This window comes from Gobius niger (genome assembly GCF_951799975.1).
Source record: "Gobius niger genome assembly, chromosome: 16".
Taxonomy (NCBI): Eukaryota; Metazoa; Chordata; class Actinopteri; order Gobiiformes; family Gobiidae; genus Gobius; species Gobius niger.
Window position 1 is genome coordinate 8,099,863 of NC_136867.1, and position 26,632 is coordinate 8,126,494.

General features: G+C 45.5%; 1 protein-coding gene across 1 annotated transcript; it reads right to left on the reverse strand.

Moving 5' to 3' along the window:
• Positions 1 to 1,511: 1,511 nt before the first annotated feature.
• On the reverse strand, positions 1,512 to 22,552 carry cUnh14orf180 (chromosome Un C14orf180 homolog). Its single transcript, XM_079573248.1, has 9 exons — positions 22,383 to 22,552; positions 19,836 to 19,866; positions 11,903 to 11,989; positions 10,394 to 10,520; positions 7,468 to 7,498; positions 7,064 to 7,172; positions 6,097 to 6,269; positions 5,767 to 5,899; positions 1,512 to 3,402 (listed from the first exon to the last, which is right to left on the reverse strand). Exons 1-9 carry the CDS (start codon positions 22,533 to 22,535, stop codon positions 3,197 to 3,199), a joined length of 1,050 nt encoding a protein of 349 aa, XP_079429374.1. The 5' UTR covers positions 22,536 to 22,552; the 3' UTR covers positions 1,512 to 3,196.
• Positions 22,553 to 26,632: the final 4,080 nt, after the last annotated feature.

Here is a 26,632-nt window from a genome sequence, read left to right on the forward strand (position 1 = left end):
GCCACATCCCAACTCTAACCTGAAACTGGACACTTCTAGATCCTCTCCCTGCCCAATTCCAGCTCCGTCCGAAAGACTGGCACATGAACCACCCCCATCCCGACCGCACAACAGCCTGAAGCCCTAAGCCGCCCCGCCTTCTGTCCTGCCATGAGACACACAACTGCCTGTGTAGACAATCACAATCGATCGGCTCACATTGAACTATGGATTCAACAGAGGGAGCTTCACGCTTTGTTTTGGAAGGGATTGATTTACCTGCAACTACTACCACTGATTGTTATTCTCCTGTGGCTATAAGGACGCATAGATCAGCTTCCTCAGTATTAGGATTATCTAAAGGAAATGTATAACCATGTGTCAGTGCAAGTATTTAAAGTATTATTTCTTGCAGTTTTCATCATTCACTTTGGCTCATTTTGTATAAGAAAAAGAATGCCATCTCTAGACGCTGGTGGTGACAAGCTATAATTGGAGATGCTCCAGTTTTCTTGAAGTAGGCCTGCACAATTTTGGAAAATGCCTAATTGCATTTTTTCCCCTTCAGGTGATGTGACATGCATTTGGAAAGTTTAGCCATAATTTGTCTCATATCAAATTGGACAGACAACTGTCTATCTTCATTAGTTTGAACTTAATTTCAGACAAAACACCTTGACTAAATAATTTCTGTTTTTTGCAAAACCTGCACCTCTAAGAATGCACATTAGCAGAAGATCATGAGCCAAAGTGACTGAGGAGAGTTGCTTTGCGACTGGCTGAAGGATCATGTTGTCTTTGTGAAATCTGCATGGATTTACTGCATGACCAATGGTAAGTTTTAGATGTACAGGGACTTTGTTTATATGCCATAAAGTGTGATAGGCTTTTTCAGGTAGGACGTGCGCTGGGCACTGGCGGAGTGAGAATCCTTCGCATGCTGCTGCTAAGTCCAAACCACGTGTGCTTTGACTGTGATCGCACCTTTATCGACAAGTACGCAAGCCGTTATATCAAATTTATGATTCATATTCTCAGCCTTAGCAGCACATCGGAAAATGCTTTTAGCCAGCTACAAAGAACAACCCTATAATGTGCCATATTTAATCTTTATAGGCTTTTTCAGAGCAGTCGCACAGTGTGCTTGCATGCATCTCTTTGTTTACATGTTTTAGTATTTTACAAGAAGAAAGCCAGTCATCCACCAGGACGTCGATAGGCAATGACACTTTTATTCAAAACAATTGAAATCATAAAACATAGGAACAGAGGAAACCTTCCATAAAGGCACTGCTTTCAGAGTGACCAGAGATGATTGGACAGAAGTGATGTACATCGTACTACTCTAAATGTGCTTCTATGAACTAGGGATGCAGCGCGTTTATTGCTGATGTCAAATTACAAACCCAGTTCTACGAAAGAGGGGACATTGTAACATAAAATATATTTTCTTTTTTGTCCTTTTAAATTCACAATAGAACCTGAACATGTCTGACATTTGAAGGTGTTTGATTTGTTGTGATCGAGCAACAAAAGCTCGATCACTTTTACAACAAAGGGTATTTTTATTCACTCTTTTCTGCATTTGTTTATTTCACTGCCATGTTTTTGCAAGATCGTTTTTCTTCTGTAAAGCACTTTGTAATTTTAAATTCAAATAAAGCCACACAGTGGAACGGTTCCTCCAGTAAACGCAGTAAAACCACCAGCTCGCCTCCACGGAAATGTTGCTACTTTACTTAGATTAAAGTCACTCATGTGTGACATTTATGTTCCGAGTTTTACCTGCTATGTAACCTGGAATGTTCTGCAGTGTGGCTTTAAGAGAACCTAAGATTGCTCACATATCTGCACTTTGTACCAAGCCAAATTGTATGTTTTTCTGTCTGTGTCTGTCTTTTGTTGCCCAAACCCCAGTGCATTTGGGATTTCTTTCATCACATAAAAAGAGAACTTTTTCCCTTTTTTGTTGTAAATGGATACGTTTTCAGGACGGGGTATGTTTGTATTAACCAGTGTTATTTCCATGTCCCAAATGTATTAGAACTGTTTTTGTATTTTGACTGGATGAAGTCAACAGTATCTCTTTCTTTTGCCTCACGTTGCTTTGGCATTCAATACTCAAACCTCCACTGATTTCCCTGAAAAACGGTGTTCTATATAAAGGACCATGTTTTACTGGATCTATGCTGTTTTGTTATTGCTCATAATGAGAGTAGGTGTGTTCATTTCTGTGCCCTTTGAGCTCAAACCCATTAGCACAATGGTTCGGCTGTTAGACAATGCATCTGCTTTGTTTGATAAAGGGAACTGTGTATTGTTTTTGGCCTCGTAGCAGTTGCGGTAATGTCGATGGAACACCTAATATCACGGATGGAAACGTCTTGACATCACAAAACCTGAATATCATAGTCTTTACAAATCTTCAAATACAAGTAACAAAAAGTTTACAAAATGAATGTACAGTTAAAGGTTTGGTGGTGGATGCAGATCTAGAATTTCAAAAGACACGTACAAGCGCATACCTGGAAATCCTAATATTGTGTACAAAATATGAATAAAAGTCATTTGTACAGTCCCGATATCGCCAAATTCGGATTTACTTCGGACACAATATTGCCATTTCTCGCTATGCGCCTGACATAAGAGGTTATTCTGTGGTATACAAGCGGCTATATAAAGACAGACACCATAGAAAGCAGTAGCATTCATTCATTCACTTGAGTACATCCTCTTTGACAATAGATAGATCTCAGTTGACACATCGCTAGGTTACTTTCTGACCCACATCTTTGTGCCCTTTTTACTGCGATAACTCAAAAGTGCCAAACGTAGACCTCCCTACATTCAGACAGTAGTGCAAGTCCTTAGTATATCGAACCATAGATGCACAGCCAGTCCAGTGTCGTTTCGGATATAGAGACATAAAATCTGCATTCCATGGAGACGTAGACGGACAGACAGTGGAACTCAGTCGTGGATTATATGCGAGCGTGTGCAAAAAGGTTTGGGACTTTGCCCTTATATTATTTACATACAAGACACGTAAGCTACATATTTCTGGGATCCTAGCTCCGTCCTCGTCCACTAGAGCGCGCTGCAACGCCGCTCTCCCGCTTTACATATGGCTGAAGTTGGAAGATGCCCGGGCACCTTGAGAGGGAGACAGAATTTGTAAGAGGATGCGCAATCTCCTCCTCGCGTCGTCGGAGAAAAGTCACTGCATGGTCAGCCATATCCAGCAGCCCCATAGCAGCTGCTTCATGTGGACAATGTAGACGGCCAGCGCAGCCTCCAGTTCCTCGCACAGCCTCTGGGGGCGCCGGCGGTCCGTGCAGTACATGGCCACGCCCAGCAGTGACATCAGCAGGAAGAGGCAGGTGAAGAGGGCCAGGTGGGGGCGAGCGGGAGACGTGTCGTAGGCTGAAGCAGAGGACACAAAGCGCCGGGTTAGGAGGGATTTGTTTGGCAAATGAGAGGATGGGAGGCAAATGAGAATGTGCAGAGGTTTCAAGGAGGAATGCTCCCTCCCCACTCATCCTTATGGGGACACAACACTAGCGTCGACCTGTGGATTTTGCAATGTGGTTAGGAGAAAAGGACAGCCACTCATTTAGTATTCATGGGGAGAATTGGTGGTTTAGCTCCAAAAAGTAGCAGACCCTTGCCATAATCAACAGTGCCCCCAGAACCTCTGTTTCCACGGGTAAAAATCGTATTTTTTTAGCGGCCCCATTCAATTTATGAAGAGCTGCTACAGAGCTATTTTAAGGTGCATTATGCAACTTTCAATGCAGAAAAAAAAAGTTGCATTTAGTTAGGTAGTCAGCATGACGGACCCTCCCACCAGAAAACCTACAAAACAGTTGGTCCTGGAGCGTTAGAGAGACCACTGTGATGGAAAGTAAAGGCCACTCATACAACTGCTGGGTCACTACAAGGTCAAATACGCACAAAAATAGACCCTTTTCCCCCGCATAAAAAGTTGCATAACGCACCTTTAAAAACATATTCATATCAATAATAAATACATGTGTTCCTGCTAACTAATCCTAATGTTGAGTCCATCTCAATCGGGTATTTTGCATGAGAGAATTGAGCCAGACCCTCTTCACAGTGAACAGTTTAAGCAGCCACACGTGTAAAGCCGTTAATCTCATTCTCTTTTCGGTGCCCGGCATAATTATTTGCTCTTGTGATAAGTGCCGCTGCTCCCTCATGCATGCGAGAAGTGACTGGGCACACCCTGAAAGCGACTTACCGCCCATAGTGTCGTCGCGTGGAATTTCTGTGGAGCCGACACAGTAAAAGTCAACTATTGCCTCACTCCTGTGATGTACAGCTGCTGCTCCGCGCCCACTATCTCACCACAGCAGACTCCCCGCTCCTCATTTGCATGCATAATTAATTTTCAAGAGTAAATCACTCGTTAACGTCCGCGCCTCTTTGGGTATTACATTATTTTTTAATCGTCCCAAATCCCAGGACGGCAATTGTTTACAAAGCCGCGTGTTTTTATGCGGTATAGGAGGGACATCACACTCGTACATGAGGTTTGATGGTCCCTCTGAAAGCTTGCCATATGCATATACGGGAAACATTTGTGCAAAGCTGATTTTGTTTCTCATGTTACTGCGAACATGGAATGGGCCTAAAGGACTATAAATTTAATTTGTTTAGGCAGTAAAGCAACAGAGGAGCGCGGACTTTGTGCCCAAACAAGACGAGCAGCAGGTCACATTGGTTCCCAGAGATTTGACCTTTTATTGCATTTAAGGCCACACAATCTGAAGATATTTTACTGTGTGTTGTTATTAATATTATCATTTGAGTTGTAGTCCAGTTTTTACACAGCATTCACGCAGTTTTGAGTAATGCTCGGACAAAGCTGTGAAATTTAGCAGTTTCTTCTTCTACGGCGTCAGCGCCTCGTTCTGTACTTCATTTCAATTGTAGAAGAACCCCCAAATTGTAGAAGAACACCCAAAAACTGTCCTCCACATATTTAAAACCCATAATCAACATATCAATTTTGAGTCGTTTATTAATTATTCCTATAACTGCTAACAGGAGGAGCCCCAGTCAAGATTGTCATTGTTGCTATTTAATTCTTAATGAGAGATATTTTCAAATGATTAAACTTAGTTAGTAGTTTAGCCTATTTTAAGCCCCATATGCATGACATGTCAACTTTAAATCTATAGTTTTATTATTTGTTTATTTTTGGAGGGGATTTGGATATCTTGTTTAGTTATTGAAAAAGCTATTTATATAATTGGGAAAACAATCTGTGTGCCGTCTCCCAGAAAGGAAATGACCATATCTGGATTATAGTGCCGTCTCGTGTGTCAATATTTGTGAATGAATACGTGTGGGAAACCGGCTGGTGTCCCGCAATGTTATTTTTATAGCAGACAGAACCATCGAACAGGGTTATTAAAGCAAAGACTTTAAGGTAGAAAACAAGCTCAAAATCTTAACATTGACCACTGCGTGAAAAATGTATGTTTTTACCTGACGGGCCTCGCCTTCATTACATATTTTTCATTAAAAACCTATCCTATCAAATAGTTGTATTTCATTCAATTTATTAGGTGAAAAGTTACGCAGTGTGGCTTTAATGTTCGTCTTTAGCTTTAACACACCTGTACATGAGTAAACAAGTATAGGAAAAAATTGATAGACAGGAAGTTAGCCGGATTACTATGCACACAGCAATGAAACTTTGAATGGTGTCCATAAAAGGAAAAACGAATGTGACCGAAATGTTGAGATCCTCCTCCTCACCGTGTACTGTGGTCTCCGGCTCTCTGAACCTCACTCGCCTCTCTCCTTTCCGTCTGTGGCTGGGCTCGGCGTCTGACCCATAGCTTGGACTTGGCCTTTTCAGAATCGACGTGGGGATCTTGCCGTACGTTACCTGTGACCCAAAAAACAGCCGACAAGCTCTTAACAAGCTCCTGGGAGGCAACTTTCAAAACAGCTAATGCTAACGGCTAACTCCAACTACAGCATTTGAATGATTGATTGATGTATTTTGTCCTATTTTACATATTCCATAGTTTTACTGACCATTTACAGCATTGGAGCTACATTTGAACGCTGAAACTGTCCCACCTTGGGCTTGTCCGTGTCGTCCGGCTCGTGCTGGTGCTCCTTCCTGTGGCGGACCTCTGAGTGCTTCTCGCTGTGGTGGTGGTGTGGAAGACACTGGCTGACGGCCGCGTCCTTGATGGACTCGGCCGCGGCGAAGCGTTTGGACAGCGCCGAGACGCACTGGCCCAGGGAGTCTAAGGAGAGGACCATGACAGAGTGAGAGGAGGAGAAACTGCTGCTCCTGCGGTGAGGCAAGGCTTAAAAAAACTAAGACGAATAAAAGTTGCAAATACAAACATGCAAATCAGCGAGGAAATTTACAAGGCAGGAGGAGCCGGCTTGTTCGCATTACACAATCAGAATGAAGCACAGGAAATTACTGCATTTCTGACACAATAGTTTGATAACCATTCCCTCCCTTTATAATTTTGGTATCTTTGAAGCGGTTTTTGTCTTCAAACAGTTACAGTTACATATACTGTACAGTAATAATGAAGGAACAAGAAAAGTCAGATTTAAGAATTAAAAATATGTCTGTTAAATAATAATGGGTAAGACGGAGATTTCCATTTCACTCTACAAACTTTCCAGGAGCGCTGAGGTCATCCCAAACTTAACTCCTTTAACTCTTGACCTCCCGTCTCGAAGGACACGAGGGGTTTAAACGCAGCATGTTTGTGCTCTAAATGCACAGGTGCTTGTTTGGCCTGCAGGTAAATGGCTGTTTGGTGACCCACTTCACTGTTAGCATGAGAACACCGGAGCTAGAGCTGTAAATACTTAAAGAAGGACTCAGAGTGGGTCACCTCTCAACACAACACAACACAGTCCGGTTCAGAAGTGCACTTTTAAACCCGGCACGTGCCGCGGGTAAATACTGGTGTGTGTACATTCAACAGAAGCCAAATCCTCACTTCTTGTGCAAGGATGAGGCAATAGTCTGCGGTGAACATTGAGCAGCACAGTTAATCTAGCTTGCCGTACTGACCTGAATACTCCGTTTTGCCGATCTCAGCGTAGACTGTGGCCATGAGCTCCAGACTTCTGGCTGTGATGGGGTGGTCATTCCCGAAAGCCCTCTGGTGGATTTTAGTCGCCTAAAAAAACATTACACCAAGTTAGTAGCTTGTGGTGAAGTCAACACCAATAGATTAAGTTGGAGACTTTGAGGCAAAACTCCTGGATGACTGAGAGCACACACAAAACGTTTTGCCCTCACATACAACCCTGCCCCGTTTTTTTAGTTTCAGTTGGATAGCCCAGTAATTAGAGATATTAGCATAAACCAAGTCAAAAACATCTGCACTTTGAACCCTAACTTTTCCCGCTCTGCCATGGCATTCAGCTGATAATAACGGCACGTCCCATTAAGAGAAGAAAGGTCGTGCTTACCTTACCGCTGTACTCCAGAGCGAGATGTGGCCTGAAAAAGCACAGAACAAAGAAATCTATCAGGATCTCATTGTGTGGCAAAAGGGGATAAGGGGATTAACGAGACTTTCGTCTGATGTGTGTAATCCCCTCAGTTTTAAGCACATGACCGGCCTTCTCCGTTACAACGCCCCGGTGCGGTGTTCCAGTGCTGTCAGGCGACAGGATCGGTTTCACTGTGTGGACAATGGGCACCATGGTACGTCCAAACAGACATGTGCTGCTGCTGTGATTAGATCTGCAGGCTGTCGGCTAAGGATAGCAGCTTCTTACTGCCATCTACCGTTCCTCCTGTGGACAAATTATGATTTGTTTATCGTCTGGTCAACCCTCACCAAGCACATGATGGTGCTGTCGTCCTGGGCCCGTGTGGTGAGGGCAAGCTGCCAAATGACTGAAAAACCCTGAGTGAAACCCTGACTGAAAAAAGACTAATAGAAAGAGTGGGATGTTAATAATATATGATATTTGAGTGCCATACAATTTTACTGATCAAAGACAAACTTCCAACAAACCTGAGCTGCCTCAAAGGGGGATTTATACAAAATCAACTGAGCTTTTTATCATAATACTTTCATCAAAAACAAGACCTGTTTCCACCCGCTCGCGCATCCACATAAAGCTACTCGTGAAGTCCTATGTATCCAGGAAACACTTTCCTCACCTCTTGATCTCTTGCTAAGCTTAAAGTTGTTTTTATATTCGCTACTGCCACCTCTGGTCTCATACGTAACTACAGTTTCTATATTAAGCTCGTGCATGACGGTATTTCGGACCCGAAGTCAATACTTTTTGAGTTACAGTGCAGGATTTTAGCAACAGTTGTGGTGAACAGGTCTGGGCTCATTCTACACATTGGGACATTGCTGGAACATGTAGGGAGAGAGTGCATCATTTCATAATTTTTAAACTCCGTCTAGTCCCTTTAATCTTTTCATTGCAAAGTAAAAACACTTTTTATTTAAGTAGCTGCACAAGTGTAGGGGCGTAAGAAGGGCTAATGGAGAGATAGAAAATAAGTGAAACTGCTCGATATTTTGTTTTACCTTTTTTTAGATCAATATTGCAAATATAGATCAAGTGATAAAGATTTGTTTAAGAATACTACCAAATACCTGCAAAAAACCCTCTCCTGATTCCTCATTTGAAACCTCAGAACCTCCACATTTCAGTCACTAATGGGCCCTGCACCCACACTGATTTGGACTGACTGGTGCCCAGTGGAAATGTCCTGTTGCCGCCAGCCCCCTGTTGATGCCCCCCGTCCGGGCTGCGTTATCCAAACCAACGACCTCTCCAGTTACTGCCCCTTCAACCTACCCCTAGTACCTCATGCGTTGCGTGACCAGGATGTGCCAGCTGCCGCGCTAATACAGAACCTGGGCTCGGAATAGCAGCCAGGGGTGGTCACGGCGGCCGCACGTGCGCTCGCGGACGCAGAGAAGTGCTGTTCCAAAAGCTTCCCTTCAATTAGTCATGCCAGGTGTCGCCTTGCACGGCCGAAAAAAGGTGCTCCTGTGGGGACATCTGATCCGTGGAGATAGCAACAGGGTTTTGGATTGGTTGAAAAAGGCACTTAGGAGGACATTATGGAAGAGGTTGTGCACTTCTATTTGAAGAGCTTGATTTGACCTGTTTTCTGGAAGCTGTGAAATGCTCATAAACCCATCCTCGAAAGGCGTTAGGAAAGTTAGGAATAAGCATACCCAAAGGCCTTATACCTGATTAATAGTTGTGGAATTTATATATTTTTGCCGTCAGTATATAGTAAAAGCAGGCAAAAAAGATACAGATACGCGGCCAGGTTTCACTGCACAACCTTGTCCCTGTCAGTCCAGCGTATGTACAATCAGCCGGCCCCTCATCTAACTTTAACCAGTACAGTGCAAGCAGCAAAAGGCCCTTGCACCTGTGTCACCCTCTGTCACCCTCTCCCGCAATCAGGTTAAAAGGGCCAGTACCAACAATGACAGCAGATCTGCCTGGAGCGGTGTCGCCTTTTGCAACGCGGAAATCCAACTCTGGCATTCGAAGAGCATGTGAAAAATTTCCACTCTCAAACAACAGCAGCAGCAGCGAGGGGGGACTGTGTGATTATGCACGAGACGAGAAATGATTTGTCTAAAAAATAATCACTATGTTATTTCAGGGACTGCACATGATACAAAGCGGGGGGAAAAGTGGGACAACGTAGGCCCGCATTTGGACAAAAAGTGAATGTTTTCGAACGCTATCTGCCCGGGACTTTAAGAACTAAGCCAAGGTTTGTGTTTGATAAATGGCCTTTATCTGACGCTCATGCTCTCGTGCGTCATGTGACAGATAACAGGAGCAAATACAGTGTTTGTTTGACTTTAACGCACGTGTGGACCGTTTCCCCCCAGTGCGTCCTTTCTCGGTATCGTTTTGAACCGGTGAATAGATCTAGAGACCCAGGAACTAGATGTGGCCCCTTTTGACCCGGGCCACATTTCACCGTTTGAAACATATGTGTAAGCTGGGTAACCTTATTAAAACATCATGACATCACTGTTTGGGATAACGCAACAGCGGTTTGATGGATGGCGACTCTATGTAAACACGGCAGAAGGAAGTACTTGGAAGGTTCGTTTTACTGTATTTTAGATTGCATGATTAAAAAGAGGAACTCTGAAAGACTAAAATAGGCAAAACAAAGCATGAACTAGATACAGCCAAAGCATGTGAGTGCAGTCAAATATTATGAGTTAGATCAGTTATAAATATAGATACAGCCATCATTAGTCGCTATGTACTGTACAAGCCAATAGACGTACTTTCTCTAATCATGCAATCCAAACAGAATCTCCCGCCAGGCTTCTACCCTTCTCTCATGCCCACATCCCTCCACTCCGACAGGGCGACTTACTGTTTGCTCATGATGCACAGCTGGGCCAGCCTCTCCAGGTGCTGTGCCTGGGACGCCTGCTCGGACAGCTCCTCCGCGCTGCTCCATCCCGCCCCCGCCGAGCCCAGCGTGGCCTCCTCCTGCGGCCCTGTGATACAAACACACGGCATGGGGAACGCCGCACACCTTAGTACACTCCTGCCTCCCCGCGGGGGCCTGTGCGGCACTGACAGGTCCAACCAGTCGAATGAGGACAACGGGCAGACATGAGAGGAGTGATAAGTGCCTGAGAGGGGGAGAAGAGGGGGCCGGCCCGAGGCGACACGCTTGACCACACCTATTGCACCACCCACAGACACTCACACCGCAGCAGAGAAGGAAGTTTACGCCACAAATGTGAATGCAATAAGATAATTGGATTCTTTTGTTTGCAATGGGGGAAGTCTGGAGCAAGTGTCTCTGCTGCCTGAGACACTATGCTTATATTTTTCTCTGTACGTCCCTAATGCGTTCTATCCCGGTGCAAAGACGAGGTGTGAATTGCAGTAGCAGTCGCCAGCTCCGTGTGCCAGCCAGTTTCCCGTTCAATCTGCTGAGTGCTGAATCAGGCCGGCACAAACTCCACAGCGACACACACACACACACACGCTGCCTAATGACATACCGCAGACCACCGCCATTTGTCTTCTCCTCCACTGTCCTGTCCATTCCCCTGGACTCTCCCCCCTGCTCCGTGCCCGGCCTGCAACCTCAGCAACGGGGAGAGAGAGAACGGGCAGACGTCTGGAGCTCCGCAGCGCCAGTGATGAATGGAGGAGCCGCACTCACTTACAGCTAACAGCGGCTACGTGCTAATCTGAGGAGCGTCGCCGGGCCGGAATGGGACGTCCGGAAACATTAGCCTAACATTAGGCTGATGAAAGTAGGTCACTGGAATGGGGCGCTAAGAGGGATAAAGGTCCAGGAACATACGTATTTTAGTACAAAGGTTTGGATATATGCAAGTACATTTGTCCTGAATTTGAATAACTCATTTCAAGAAATCTATCTGTCATCCTCTTCACCTAAAAAATTGTGCTCAAATTGTGAAAGAGTTGGTTCTTCATCGTCCCATTCAGAATCTTTGGGATGTGCTGGAGAAGGCTTTGCGCAGTGGTCACACTCTTCCATCATCGATACAAGTTCTTGGTGAAAAACGAATGTGTCACTGGATCTTTTGACATTGCAGAAGCTTTGACATGATCAAAGCTAAAGGCGCAGCGATGGAACCTAAAGCGTCTGATCTCTCTTTTATTGTGGCAACTTTTTCTGTTTGTCGGGCAGCGTGTTGTCTGAATGTTACAAACGGCAGATTAATACAGCCGAAATCCTCCATTTTGTTGATAAAAGGCGAAACATCAATGGAGTTACACCACATTAATATTCTAAAGTAAACGAAACATCAAATACGTCTGGCACACAGAGTATTTTCTTTTCCATTTTAAAATCTCTCTCTTTTTTTGATCCACAAAAGCGTGCGTGTTGACTTACCGGCGTCCCTTTGCAGAGCGGTGAGTTCGATCAGTGCCACCTCGTAGAACATCTTCTCAGCCTGAATGAACTGCAGCGCCTTCCCATCTGTTTATAGGGGTTAAGGTCCGGCAGCAGGATTAAGCGTGTGTGGTGTTGAACTTCAAAACACAGTGACCCCCCCTCCTCCTCCTCCTCCCTTTTCCCTTTCACACTGGATAAACAACTAAAACGTCATAATCTCTGCCGAAAAACAACTACAGATTGAGTGAAGATTTTTGAAAACAGATTATCGCCTTCCTTGTGCTATTGTTTTTGAAGTTTTTTTGTACATTCCTCCGGCACGACTTTCTCAAATTTCCCTTGCTCTAGATTCCAGCGTTGTTGCCGTGAAAAGAGACTCTATTAAAAGCCGGGCCTAAAAATAAACGGGCCAAAAGCATTGTGTGGTGAAAGTGGCCCGTAAAGCGACACCGCCGGAGCCTGTCAGGTGAATTCAAAAGAGGCTTGCTTAAAATACACACTCGCCCGTCCAAATGTCCTACTTAGCACCGTCTCATGTGCTAAACACTCCATGTTCATCCGCCTTTCATCCCTACGGACAAATACTTGCTAATAACACAGTACTATCTAAAAGTACAATAGTGCCGTGGGTTTTTCGGAGAGCGGTTAATCTATGAAAGAGTGGAAAGAGCAGCAGCTGGTTCGCTTCACTTTGTCACCGGCAGAATATTGTTCAGGGAAAGTTTGGCCAGATATTTACCAAGAACTGAAGAGCAGACGGGCTGACTGCATATGGAGACGGGGACACTGTGCGACAATAGGACAGTGTAGAGTTAGGGAAGTGCGGGGCATAAAAGCTTTAAGGCGTGTGAATAATTGAAGATACAGAGATGTTTCGAGGAAACACTGAGCGACACTTTTACACGCTGCTGTGATAACTGGGGCTGAATGAGATCAGGAGCACAGGAGCACAGGGAAATGGGGAGTTTTGGACTAATAAAGGCAATATACATTGAGATGATTGTGGGCCATATACAGTCAACGCATGTAAAACAGCAAGCAAATAAACATATGTTCCGCCCATGCCATCAGTTGCCCAGCAATGTTGTATTTATAATATGTGACCTTTAGCATAATTCTTCAAATATCACAGATACATTTTTGATCATAAAAGTTACTTTTACAGAATTAAAGCTTCAGAAAGCTACCTCTGCTCTGGAGTGATGTGATGTTGCTATGGCGCCGGCCCTAACTGGCAGCTAGTTGCGTTGGCTCTGTTACCTCTCTTACACTTTTTGCTTTTATCTTTATTTATAGACGTGTTTTTTTTAAAATTTCATCAAGTAGACTAGACATTGTGCATTTGTGCACAGGGGAAGCTGTTTTTTTGTTGCACTTTCCCTTTTATTTGCAATGTCTTCAGCATTTTTGGGATCTGCATCTTTTTGTTGTTCTCGTTGCCACGGTGACACACACAGTCCTCTTGTTTATTCACGGGAACAGCTTCTCGGACTCAAGGACTCACCTCTCATGCATGTGGAGAGGCCGGTGATCCCCGCCGAGATACGCAGAAAACGCAGAGGCTGCAGAGGTGGACGCAAGAGGAGAAGATGGCTACCCTCCGTCATTCTGGGTAATGTGCGCTCCATCGTGAACAAGACCGAGGAGCTGGCCGCACTGACCCGACATCAGAGGGCTTATCGGGAGTGCGGACTGATGTGCTTTACGGAGACGTGGCTGAACGGGAATATACCGGACTCTGTGGTTTCCCTGGACGGATTTAAACTCGCGCGCGCAGACCGGTGTGTGGAGGGGAGCGGGAAGAAGAAAGGCGGTGGAGTAGCTGTGTTTGTGAATGAGAGATGGTGCCACCCCGGACACGTGCACGTGAAAGAACAGATATGCACCCGGGACCTGGAGATGATCGTCGTCAGCATGAGGCCTAGGTATCTACCGAGGGAGTTTTCACACATGGTGGTGTTGTGCTTGTATATCCCCCCCTCGGCCGACGCCGCCGCAGCCTGTGAGCGCATCCACAGTACCGTGACCCAGACCCAGATGCGTCATCCCCGCGCCCTGCTGCTCATCACCGGTGACTTTAATCACGCCTCTCTTTCTGCCACTATCCCCACACTCACACAGTATGTTAAGTGCCACACAAGGAACAATAAGACCCTGGACCTTCTGTATGCTAACGTGAAGGGCGCTTACACCTCTGCCCCCCTCCCCCCGCTCGGACGCTCAGACCACAATCTCGTCCTACTGCGGCCGGATTACACACCCAAGGTGCGAAGAGAGCCAGCACAGAAGAGGTCTGTGAAAGTGTGGAGTGAAGAGGCTGAAGAGAGACTTAGGGACTGTTTCCAGACCACAGACTGGAACATGATCTGCAGCTCTCATGGAGATGACATCGACAGCCTGACCCACTGCATCACAGACTACATCAACTTCTGTGTGGAAAACACTGTACCAACCCGGAAGGTACGGTGTTTCTCCAACAACCACCCCTGGGTGACCCCTGAACTTAAAGCCCTCCTGAACCAAAAGAAAAGGGCTTTCAACTCAGGGGACAGAGAGGAGCAGAGGAGAGTCCAGCACGAACTCCAGTGGAGGATCAGGAAGGCCAAGAAGGACTATGGCGAGAAGCTGGAGCAGAAGCTGGCGCAGGGCAACGCACGGGACGTGTGGAGGGGACTGAAGAACATCTCCGGTTTTGGACAGAGTGCCAGAGGGACAGCTGATGGAGACCAGCGCGGGGCGGATGAATTCAACCAACATTTCAACCGGTTTGATTCTCCCCCCACTCCCTCCTCTTCACGCGTCTCCAGCACAGTGGACACTGCCCCCCTCCCCCGACCACCTTCACCTGCCTCCAGCCCCCCTGCACCCACGTCTCCAGCCCCCATCATACGGACTTCCTCTAGCACCTGCCCCACCTCCGGCAGTCCACCCCCACACCGGTCCCCCCCTCACTCCCCCCTCTCCATCACACCGGACCAGGTGAGGAGGGAGCTGAGGCGACTGAAGCGGGGGAAAGCTGCAGGACCAGATGGCATCAGTCCCAGGCTGCTGAGGACCTGCGCAGACCAGCTCTCCGAGGTCCTCTGCCACATCTACAACCTGAGCCTCAGCCTGGAGAAGGTCCCTGTCCTGTGGAAGACCTCCTGTCTGATTCCAGTTCCTAAAACAGCGCACGCCAGGGAACCGGCCCACTACAGACCAGTCGCCCTGACCTCCCACCTGATGAAGACGATGGAGCGGCTCATCCTCACCCACCTCCGCTCTGTGGTAAGCCCCACCCTTGACCCGCTGCAGTTTGCTTACAGACCCAACATCGGAGTGGAGGACGCTGTCATCTACCTGTCGGAGCGGGCGCTCACGCACCTGGAGCACGCCGGGAACGCTGTGAGGGTCATGTTCTTTGACTTCTCCAGTGCCTTCAACACCATCAGGCCGGCGCTGCTGCGGGGGAAGCTGGAGGACGCGGGAGTGGATGAACATCTCACCGCATGGACCATCGACTACCTCACGGACCGACCACAGTATGTGCGGCTGCGCAGCTGTGAGTCTGAGGTGGTCGTCTGCAGCACCGGGGCCCCTCAGGGCACCGTCCTCTCACCGTTTCTCTTCACCATCTATACATCGGACTTCACATACAACACGGACAGTTGTCATCTCCAGAAGTTCTCCGACGACTCTGCCATCGTGGGCTGTGTGTCTAAGGGGAACGACCTGGAGTACCGGTCAGTCATCATAGACTTTGTGGACTGGTGTGAGCGCAACCACCTGTGCTTGAACATCAGTAAGACGAAGGAGATGGTGATCGACTTCACGAGGAAGCCACTGCCGTACACACCGCTGAACATCCAGGGGGAGGACATTGAGGAGGTGGACAGTTTCAAGTACCTGGGTGTTCACCTCAACAATAAACTGGACTGGTCCCACAACACCAACGCCCTGTACAAGAAGGGCCAAAGTCGCCTCCACCTTCTGAGGAGACTGAGGTCGTTCGGAGTGAGCAGGCCTCTGCTCAGGACTTTTTATGACTCTGTGGTGGCCTCTGCTCTCCACTACGCTGCAATGTGCTGGGCCCCGGGCAGCACAGAGCGGGACAAGAACAGACTGAACAAGCTGGTCAGGAGGGCCAGCTCCGTCCTGGGCTGCCCCCTGGACTCTGTGGAGGAGGTGAGGGACAGGAGGGTGTTAGCCAAGCTCACCTCCATCATGGACAACACCTCCCACCCACTGCACGGGACTGTAGAAGAGCTGTGCAGCTCTCTCAGTGGCAGACTGAGACACCCTCAGTGCAGGACGGAGCGCTACCGCAAAGCCTTCATCCCCACTGCTGTCAGACTGTACAATAAGACTGTGAAGTAACGCCGACTGTAACAAGTGAATTTCTCCTTTGTGAGATGAATAAAGGTTTATCTTATCTTATCTTATCTTATGAGGTGTAGTACACCTTGAACATGATTTTTGACGTCCTATCATCCGAGACGAAATGAGTAGAAGTACCAAGATGATGACTTAAACACAAAACTTAAGGTGCATTATGCAACTTTTTATGTGGAAAAAAAGTTGATATTTGTGCGTATTTGACCTTGTAGTGACCCAGTGGCTGTGAGTGAGACCACGGTGATGGAAAGAAAAGGCGTCATGCTGACCACTCGTACAGCGGCTGGGTCACTACAAGGTCAAGGATGCACCTTTTTTTTCCACATAAAACGTTGCATAATGCACCTTTAAATACTACTACTAATAAAAATAATAATAATAATACTATATTTTCTGGACACTCAAAGACGCTCTACATTGCACTATTCATTCACTCCATACTCGGTGGTGGTAAGGTACTATTGTAGCCACAGCTGCCCTGGGGTAGATGACGGAAGCGAGGCATCCTGGCTTCCTGGTGTTACCAAACTCTCCCATCCAAGTACCCACCAGGCCCTTCCCTGCTTAGCTTCCAAGGTCTGACGGGATTGGGCATAGCAAAGGCGGTATGGCCACAATACTTGTACATTACATTTACTTACATAAATACATTTAGTAATGTATTAACACTTTCTTGTATTTATTCAAATGTTTTCAACATGTTCAAAACGGAATCAGTTGTCACACAAAGAGAAAATTCATATACATGTGACTTTGAATGGACGTGTCAGTAATAAAATGTACTAACATTTGATTACTAACACGTCTGGACAAATGTAGAAAACATTGAAGGAGCTAAAGCACTGAAGAGGAGGGGCTGGTGACCCCTGCTTTAGACACTCGTAGGTTATATTCAATTAGGTATGTTATATTTGTGTACAGGGAAATTGGATGATGTCACTGAAGGAGTGTGGGGGTCAGCGGTGGCACAGTATCCAGAGCGTACCATATGGAGGAGGGTCGGAGGGGATTAGGGGCACCGCTCTGTCACAGGTCAGACTTGTGTGTGCTATAAATACTGCAAGGGTCGCTCCACAACAACAACAGCAGGACGGCCACTGAGCCCACACCTCAGGAGCTGCCTCTGGGGATGAGGCCTGGGCCTAATCACACAGCTTCCTACGGCACAGTACCCGGATCACTCGGGCAAACTCGGCGGGAACAGAGCAGGGAAGTCTTCAAACAATACATGACCACACCAGCGTCATGGGACGGCTCGCTATCACCGGGCCAGAAAAAGCTATCAAACTCTATGAGTCCATTCCAGTGTAAACATGCCACCTGTGTTTCACTCGCAGTAAAAGTCAGAAAGTCCATATATTCTGAGAAGCCTATCAGCCAACACTCAGCAGTTAGAGGAGCTCCCGGCTTCAACAAAGGTCAGTGCAAAGCTGCCAAGTCTGATAGCGATACATCAGGCCTTAAGCGCCCATGGCACCTCACTATCAGCGGCACCTAATACATTTCTCTGGACGCAGGCCAACGCACAGTCGGAAAAGAGTAAGACAAAGGAGAAATGTTGAAGGACTGAGAGCGCAGTGTTTACTGCGTGATCCCTGACCTACTTTAATTATGACCATTGACCTCCATCCCCTGAGGAGACACTGTCACTGCAGCACATGAGGAATAAGTCTGTGAGAACCAGCTATTTTAAGAATGGGTAGTGGAATATGGCAGCGTTCAAGAAATAATGAAGTTTAAAGGGGCAGCTTTGTATTTTTAGACTCAGAAAAATCTACTGCTACCATGGAGACCCACCATGTTTGTGGGTGATATATCATTTTTGTATTTCTATGCAAAAACAGCGCTGCAAACAACTCCGTTAGCTCCGAGTCACTGCTGAGTAAATCCATCTAACTCACTGTAGTGTCCAAGTGTTTTGATGTGAACAATATCTTTCCAAATCTCCATTAGTTTATTATAGTTGCAAATCCCATGATGCTTAGTGATGTGACATCACAGTCCTGAACATAGTTTTCACAGACAATAGAGGGACGTAACCACGGCGAGGCAGCGCACACACAGCCCACAAAAGAAACTGAGTCTGACAACAGTTTAGAGTAAAACCTATTCCAACTATGTGACTATTTCACAACCTCGTGAGCTAAAACAAGTTTGTCTGTGCCAACAAAAGTTACTCAATTACGTAACTCACTACTCCCCACCTCTTCTTCTCAATCCTCAAAACAACATCCACAAGTTTTATTTCTGTCTTTGGTTAAGGTATTTGTTTTTGTCTAATAGTGAGCTATATTGGATCTTTTACCATAGCTGTTGCTAACGGAAAGTAAAAGGTTTAGATGGTCATCATTTCAGTTAGACTTGCTGCCAAAGAGTTTCAAGCAAAATTACAATATTATATTAGAAGGCTAACAACATGAAAAGTGTAAAATTGCAACTTTAAAATGTCATCCTGTTGTGTATTTAGGTGCAAATACCGGGAGTTGCATTATTTGGGGCAGTAAATGAAGGCGTTATCAGATATATCCAACAACACTTGAGCATGTTTGTCGGCTACAATGGAGTGATATAAGATTCTACAAAAATATGACCTTGTTTTCACACTTTTAAAATGTTTTCATCTATTATTTTACTTCCTAATGAATAAGGGCACAAGATGTAAATGTCCTAAACCTTTTGCGGTGCGACCACACTGTACACATGCAGATTCAACTGGTGGAAATACTGAGAATCAGAAACTAACCAAGCTCCATTATCTGCACAAATCAACCTAATCCTATCCAGCGTCTCCCTGGCGTTTATTGACACCTCCAGGCGGCATTACTATTGATGATGATTGTGTAAGCACTCATCACACTTTGCTTATCATTTGTCCGGACAGATGGCCCTCTCAAGCCGCATCCTTTTCATTCAGCGCGATCTTTGTCGATGCTTATCCGTGCAAACCGGCCGTGTTGTGGAAAATGACTAGCCCGTTCACCTGAGCCGCCGAGCGAAGTGTTGGGACTGTCTCAATATCAGGCAGGTAACATACCCTGAAACCGAACCCCAGTGCGTTATCCCCGTGTCCTATAGTGTCATAGTTTTAGCTTGTACGCGGCGGTGCGCGCGATAGCTGGTGCATGTGTACAGGTTAATTAGCGGGTCTGCTGTCCTGAGATAAGAGCCTACAAATCCTCTTAGTGGACACACACCCAACCCCAGGCCAAAGCGACACCAGACCGCACGGCATTCTGGGACAATGGGTCTTTATGAAGCCACCCCCAAAAGACATCAACTCATCCCCTTCATTTACACGCGCTGCTATAAAAGCGCTGTGTGCCTCATTGTTTTGGAATTAGCCGTACAGAAGCGAGCCTCCACAGACGAGCCTTCACAGCCAGGAACCAGGGCCGTTTCTAAGCTCTGCCGGGGCTCTCTGCTAAATGTAGTCTGCGGGGGCCTATTTGTCATAATAGAATGACAATAATAACCCTTGAAACTGCTCTAACGTTAAATAAACCCCGCTATACTAAGCTGAAAAAGAAAAGTGGTCCGTTGAATTGGTAAAGGATACAGTTCTTTTCGGTGATGAAGAGTTCGGCGATCTGCAAGAGCACAAAAAGGTATGGTTACGTATGCGGTACGTGGGATTATGAGTGAATAAGCACAAAAAGTGGGTCAGCAAGTAAGTGTGCACTTATTTTTGTAGTGTTCACATTTTTGGAAGCAAATATTGTAGCGTTTGTAATGATGGGGAATTATGAATATGCTGAACATTTCCTGGGTGTCTTTCCTCACAGCATAAGGAAAAGACACAGCAACAATCAATAAGATAAGTAAACATGATTATTTTTGTATACTAAGTTTAGATCATGATCTGTCTGGGAGGGTTTGAGCCCATTCCTGCACATACTGGCCACTCGATCAACACTCATTTTGGTGGTTGCAACTGGTTCTGATGTAATCCCTAATGAAAAAGGGGAAGCTGAATTACTACAAAAAAAATATTGTTGTATTCAAAACAACTTTGGGCATACCTTACTTTAAAGCAGTGCCATAATATGGTAATAGCAGGGGATACTTCGCTAATCGAGCTATGATTTTGATTATTCATACTATCGTGAAAAGAAGAATAGTGACAGGTGTGTGTCTGTTTGTCTGTTTGTTTATGTGATTACCATGTTTTTACAGTTACCAAGCTATATGTTTGTTAAGTGACGTCACTCCACCTCCGGGTCCAACAGAACTTTAGCCCTAATTCACTATAATGGGATTTTACTGACTTTAACTCTTTAAACTCTTTTTAAACATCTGATCGCACACAAATATCACATTTACTCTGGATTTTTTATAGTAATGCTTTTCTGGCATTAACTATCACATTTCTTTTCCATACACAATAAAGGCTTATTTTAAATAGAAAAATATCTTCATTTGCCTGGAGAAATGGTGAGATTCAAATTAGGTGTAAAACAGTTGTTGGCCTTTGGAGATTCAGATAAAGTTGTGTTTTTTGCTGTGTTTGTCTATGGAACTGCCAACAGTTTGGACCCGGAAGTAGCTTATTATTGTGTGTGATGTCACACTTAAACGTACAGAGCTCAAGAGTGTTTAAAGTATTTAGTGTTTTCTTTCTTGTAAAATCAGCACTATCAGCACTATGGTCAGTAGTTAAGCACAGACAGTGGCTGATTATCCTCCAGCACTTTCAAACTTTTAAATTTCAATGGAAATAATGAATAAGATTGATGCTTCCGGCCAGAGGACCGGAAGTGGGCGGAACTGTTGAGCTCTATACGAGCGATCGCTGTTATTGTTTACTTCCGCAATTTTCGCCGGATGTTTTGGTGAATGGTCGGCAACAGCTGATGTATACAGGCCTCTATTACAGGCCTCGGTTTTATAAAATGATAGATCTGTTACAGCGCAAGAGAAGCAATGCCCTGTTTATGGACATTATTTTTGCTGATTATAGGATTTTAATAAAATGTTTATCAAATATGAAAATGTAAAATGCCTACCACAGCCAACGGATGTGACGACATCGCGATCGCTCGTATTACTGGGGCCATAATAAAAACTTGTGGTCAAACTAGCGGACTATGACTGCAAGCTTAACAAATCAGTCTGGTCTTCTTTCTACTGCTTCTTAACAAGGAATTTGCACGTCATTTGTGTATAAGAAATTAAAATTGAATTGATACTGTAACATCTCTTTGAACCACAACTTGTTCCTCTCTAAGTTCCTACACACAAAACTTGTGAAAACAAACCGTCTCCTAGCATCTCTGCTCGTCTGGCTAATGTCACTCCTCAATGTTTGGACTTTGGGGATGTGCCACATATAGAAGAGATTCCGGTGTCAGGCTGCATCAAGGCTCTTGTACAATATTCATGCTATGTGCGAAGATCAGACCATGCGTTCCCAGGACGTATACGCGTGACCTAGAAAGTGGCACACCATACTGTGGCATTCGACAAAGGGAGAACAGGCACGTTTTGTTGGAGGGGTGACGCTGCAAAGACCAAGGAAAACCAAATTCTATCTATTTGCAAATTGACTAGAAGTGCACATGCATTTATTGTTTTCAAATCAGGGTTCAGGTAATAGAGCACATTTCAAACAAGGACGGGAGAATTCAAATTTGGGAGAGGACTGAAATATAAATTGCTGAACTAATACGAGAATCCCATGCATTTTAAAGCTCTAAAGTACAGGGTTTGGAAGTTTATACCATAATGAGACTTTTGTTTTTTACTTGCAGAGGACATTCCTTTACCTAAGTAGTAGCTGCCATCGCGGTTTTCCATTTATACTACTTTTTTCTTAGGTCATGCCACATTCTTTTAGCTGTAGATCCAGGAAATGACACTTAAAAATAACTTGAAATCTTTCCCACAATCATTTTCATATTGTAGATGTGAACCCGATGTGCTCTACTTACGACAGCATCATGAGTTCGATCGTGAAAGAACAGGCTACGGCGATGGAGTGGCCTACTTTATTTGACATGGGGCTGCTCGGAACAGGTGCATTTGAGTAACAGGAGTAGTAGACTACCACTCCTTTCTGTTGCTCTTAACTCCACGCTCGCCGACCTAGTTTGCGGCTGTGTCTCACCTGGTGGAGGCAGTTGGGCAGCGAGGTGAAGCTCTGCACATGGGTCAGTCCGAGCAGGCAGCTGAGGAAGCAGTGGAGGGCAGCCTGGTACTCGCCCTGCTGCTGGAGCCGCTGTCCCAGCTCAAACAACCCCTCCCTCCCCCTGCTCAGCATCCCCCACTGTCCCCCGCACAAGCACTGGCTCCCATCCACGCTCCCCTCCTCCTCCTCCTCCGCCTCCTCCTCCTCCTCCTGCTCTCGTCCCAACAAGTCCACACAATGGCAGCCCGTGTCGGAGCGGCGGCGCGTCCCTGGCTATCTGCGGAAGTCGAGGATGGATGCTGTGAGAGGAAGCGGCAGCAGCAGCCGACGCGGGGAGAGCTTCAGGCACAACACACGGCGAAGATCCATTCCCTCCTCCTCCCTCCTCCCCGGCTGCACCAGGAAAGGAGGACAGAGGAAGTCAGAGAGTGTGGGCAGCCAGAGTGGCGCGGCAGAGGGCCAATGGGAGAGCAGAGCAGGCCCCGACGCCCCGCCCCCACTTGTATGTAGCACACAGTGTCTTATAGGCTTTAAAAGGGAAATTGCCATGCTGTGGTAATGGCCCAGACTAAACATAGCATCAAAGAAAAGAGCATAATTGCTGAGGAGTCGGCAGGATTTGGAAGTGTGTATTCTGATTTGCATTCTGGGAGCAATGTACAGTCCATCTACAGTTAGAGGATGATTATTTATAAATGAGAAGTGCATAAGGAGTTTGCATAAGCAAAGCAGGAAATGCTGGCGTGTTCAACATTAGAGCAGCACACCCACTTAGCTTTGATGCTTTATGATAAAAAACATGTCGGAAATAAAAGTACTCATACGTTAGGACTTTTTAAAATTTTAAGTTGAAACAATAGTTGAATAATTATGTCTATGTCTGATCCAAAAGGTTAGCAGTTCCATTCTCCCTGGTGTGCGCTGTTATTGTGTCCTTGGACAATACACTTGATCAGCGTACAGTATGTGTATGCGTATATATGGGTGAGTGGTTCCTTGCTGTGAAGCGCTCTGGACAAAATGCTAGTTAAGCGCTCTGTTTTAATATCACACACAAAGCAAAACTCATTGTAACAGTTTCAAATGCAGCCTTTTTTAGTTCAAGGAAGGACCGATGTCATCCACAACAAATCTATAGCAGCGGCGTCTTTAGGCAGGGGAGTGCAAATAAAAAATGTCCGCCTTAGGATGCTTTGGTTGGTTTAGCTGTGAAAGTGTTTTACTGCCCACAATGCAGCGTAAGGTCATCTTTATGGAATGCTAAGCGTCTTACCAGGAAACATGTGGGGCCTGATTTACTAAGATAGTGCTAAAGTGGTGCAAAAAGCAGGTGCAGTTGAACACAGCGCTTACTTATGTAAACAGTTTTGAATGAAAAATAAATAAATCAGGCCTGTAGTGTTTTCCTATTATTATTGGAGAGTAAAATATGCTTTGTTTTTGGTACTTATTGTGTAATATTCCTTTGCAGCAGCAGTTTCATGATATTACACACAAAGTATTTCACGGGCAACTACCAGAATAAATTAAATTGTACCTACATGGATAAGAATGAGGCAGTGTGTTATTGTCACATTGCCATGCTGTTTTACTTTTTACATCCATGCGATTACCAGGCCAGAATGTGAAGCACCCCAAAACCTTAGCACAACCTTAATACTTATTGTAGTATCTTACAAACCATGAAGAATATAAAGAGCGTGACTGTGCAAATGGAGATTCTTTCAAAATGCATAAACATAAGCTAAGAGATCATTTGTGAGTAAAAGCAAGAAACATCCTCCAAGAGTAAATATTTACTCAGTAGGAGTGTCCCGTGGATGTTTGCACTGTCTGCTCCGCTCTCATCAGCATTAATGTGGCCTACATGAGCCGCGGGGACGAAGATGAGCAGATAGTCGCTCAACACTTGATCCAGGGACGATAGGTCAGGAGTCTAGCGAGCCTCCTCCTACACGCTCGCAAATAAACTGGCTAACACCGAGCAAATGGCCTCAGTCAGTCTCCATCAGTGTCCGACGCAGCCAGCTAAGCACAGGAGGGAAGCTGAGGGGGATGAAGGAGCGTTAGGTCAAGGGAACATTCAGACGACAGCATTATGAGAACAGGCTGGATATGCTGATGCCGAAGGTATAGGGAGCTGGGATCACTTTACTCTGCTGTGCAGTGAAGCAGAGGCAGGTCAGTGAGACAGGAGAGTGATTGAGTTCGAAAACCAACAACTCCATGTAGGATTCTGATCATGCCCGTCTCATCTATGTTATTGGCCCGCAGGACTCCTACTGAATCAGCACAGGTAGAACTCTGTATTACAAGTCAAAAAGTATGCTGTCCTAATCTGAAACAAATGTGTGGAGGCAGAAAGGGCCACTGTAAAACTCCCAAAGACAAAGAGCTGACAAATTAAATTCCTTAAAAACCTGTATGAATATATGGACCTCCATTTCAAATGTTGTTTAATATGCAGCCCTCTATGGTTTGGGTATCAGTCCAATATATCCAATAAGACTCTTTCCATTGTTCTCAATCTGTTGTTATGTAAACAGGAATATTCAAGTTCACTGTCATATGTGTTAAGTACAAAGTACCAAAAGCAATAAAGAAAGTTTTTCCCTAGTACTCTCGCTCCGCTCAATAACTATTCATTTACATTTGAAAACCACCTGGAGATCAACACATCAACAAGTCCTCCAGAACCATCACGCTGACCTCGGGGGCTCCCCAAGGCTGTGTGCTGAGCCCCCTCCTGTTCACTGTGCTGATGCACACACTCCAAAGTACAACTCAAACCTCTTCATCAAGTTTGCAGATGACACAACAGACATCAGCAACAGAGACGAGACAAACTACAGGAGTGAGGTGAGCTGGCCATGTGGTGCACACAGAACACCCCCTCCCCCTCCCCAGACCAAGGGTTTGAGAGAAACGTACATTTTGATTCAATAGAAATCCTTGGAGTCTTTGAATCTTTTGCACAGCATTCCATCAGTAGAAGCTAAACTTCAGCCCTCCTTTAAGCTAATGTTCGTGAGCCTCATCGCCCGAGGATTAGAACTGTCTCTGAAACGAGAGGTCTGAGTTTTGAGGTAGGAGTAGAGGTAGGGTCCTGCATGAGGCTGAGAGCCTATTTCTCACTGTGATTTTTGTATAGGTCCTGTATTTGAGGCAGAGGAGATCCAATAATCCTAGATGCAGTCCTCATCAGTAGAGTGAGGTCATGGTTTCAGGTTTCTTCTGAAAAAACATATTTTTCCTTGAGACACCTTAAAAAATAGAGTCTCTGCTGAGCTTTGTTAATTGCACAGCTGATGTGAAGAGACCAAGGGAGAATTTCACAAACAGGAATGCCAAGAAACTCAAAAATGTAAAATGGAAATAAGGAAAGGAAGATTAAATAGAGGGGTATGGATACTTCGTCCTGAACCCACAATAATGACTCATATCTTTTTTCAAACATGTAAACTTGTCAGATTTGACTGAACTCCATCACAGAGATATAGATCTCGCGCTGACATGGAGCCTAGCATACGGCTCCAATCCTTCATGCACACCTATCGACTGGCGCTCACCATTCTGCGCCGCACAAATGGAAATCCACCTGTAATTGGAATATTGATTGTCTGTCGGGTGGAGTTGCTCGACAAATACATCAGTGGGATCAGTAAACAGTGTTCACAGCAGCAGTTCCTGGACGGCCGATACGCCGGCCTAATGCAAATGAATGGAGCGCAGCACAACAAACCGTGTCGCCCATACGTATAAATCTAACGCACCTAACGCCGTCGATTAGAGAGTCATCCATCACGGGCCTGTCATATAAGGTTAAACCCAGCGGGATGCAGAGGATACATCCAAATTAGCGGCAAAAATAACACACAGGCTATCGCTAACACATGTGTAGATATATATATGTGTAGGAGCCGCTTGTTTAGGGATGTCACAAAATCTAATTATTGTGTGAAGAAAGCATTTTGCTCTATATCGTGATTTTACGTGTTTAAGATTGCAAAAAAGGGAACATGGCTCCTTAAGTTAGATGGTAAAATGTTTCATGCATTTCACCGCCACAAAAGGGAACCGAACAGTAATGCCACGCCCCGACAGCAACAGCGGGGTCACAATGTGTCATGCAGTTTCCCTCCTCCAAATCCTTTATTATATTTGAAAGTTTGAGCATCTTTTGGTTGATGAGTGAAACCTACCAAGATACGGGAACAGCAAACTCCGCA

What these genes read in the sequence shown, in the direction of transcription:
- cUnh14orf180 (XM_079573248.1), bottom strand. Translation starts at nt 22,535, where the DNA reads ATGCTGAGCAGGGGGAGGGAGGGGTTGTTTGAGCTGGGACAGCGGCTC. An exon ending in CTTCATCACCGAAAAGAACT is followed by an intron (nt 11,990 to 19,835) that starts GTATCCTTTACC and finishes CCCTATAAACAG; the next exon opens with ATGGGAAGGCGCTGCAGTTC. An exon ending in ACGACACGGACAAGCCCAAG is followed by an intron (nt 5,900 to 6,096) that starts GTGGGACAGTTT and finishes TTTGGGTCACAG; the next exon opens with GTAACGTACGGCAAGATCCC.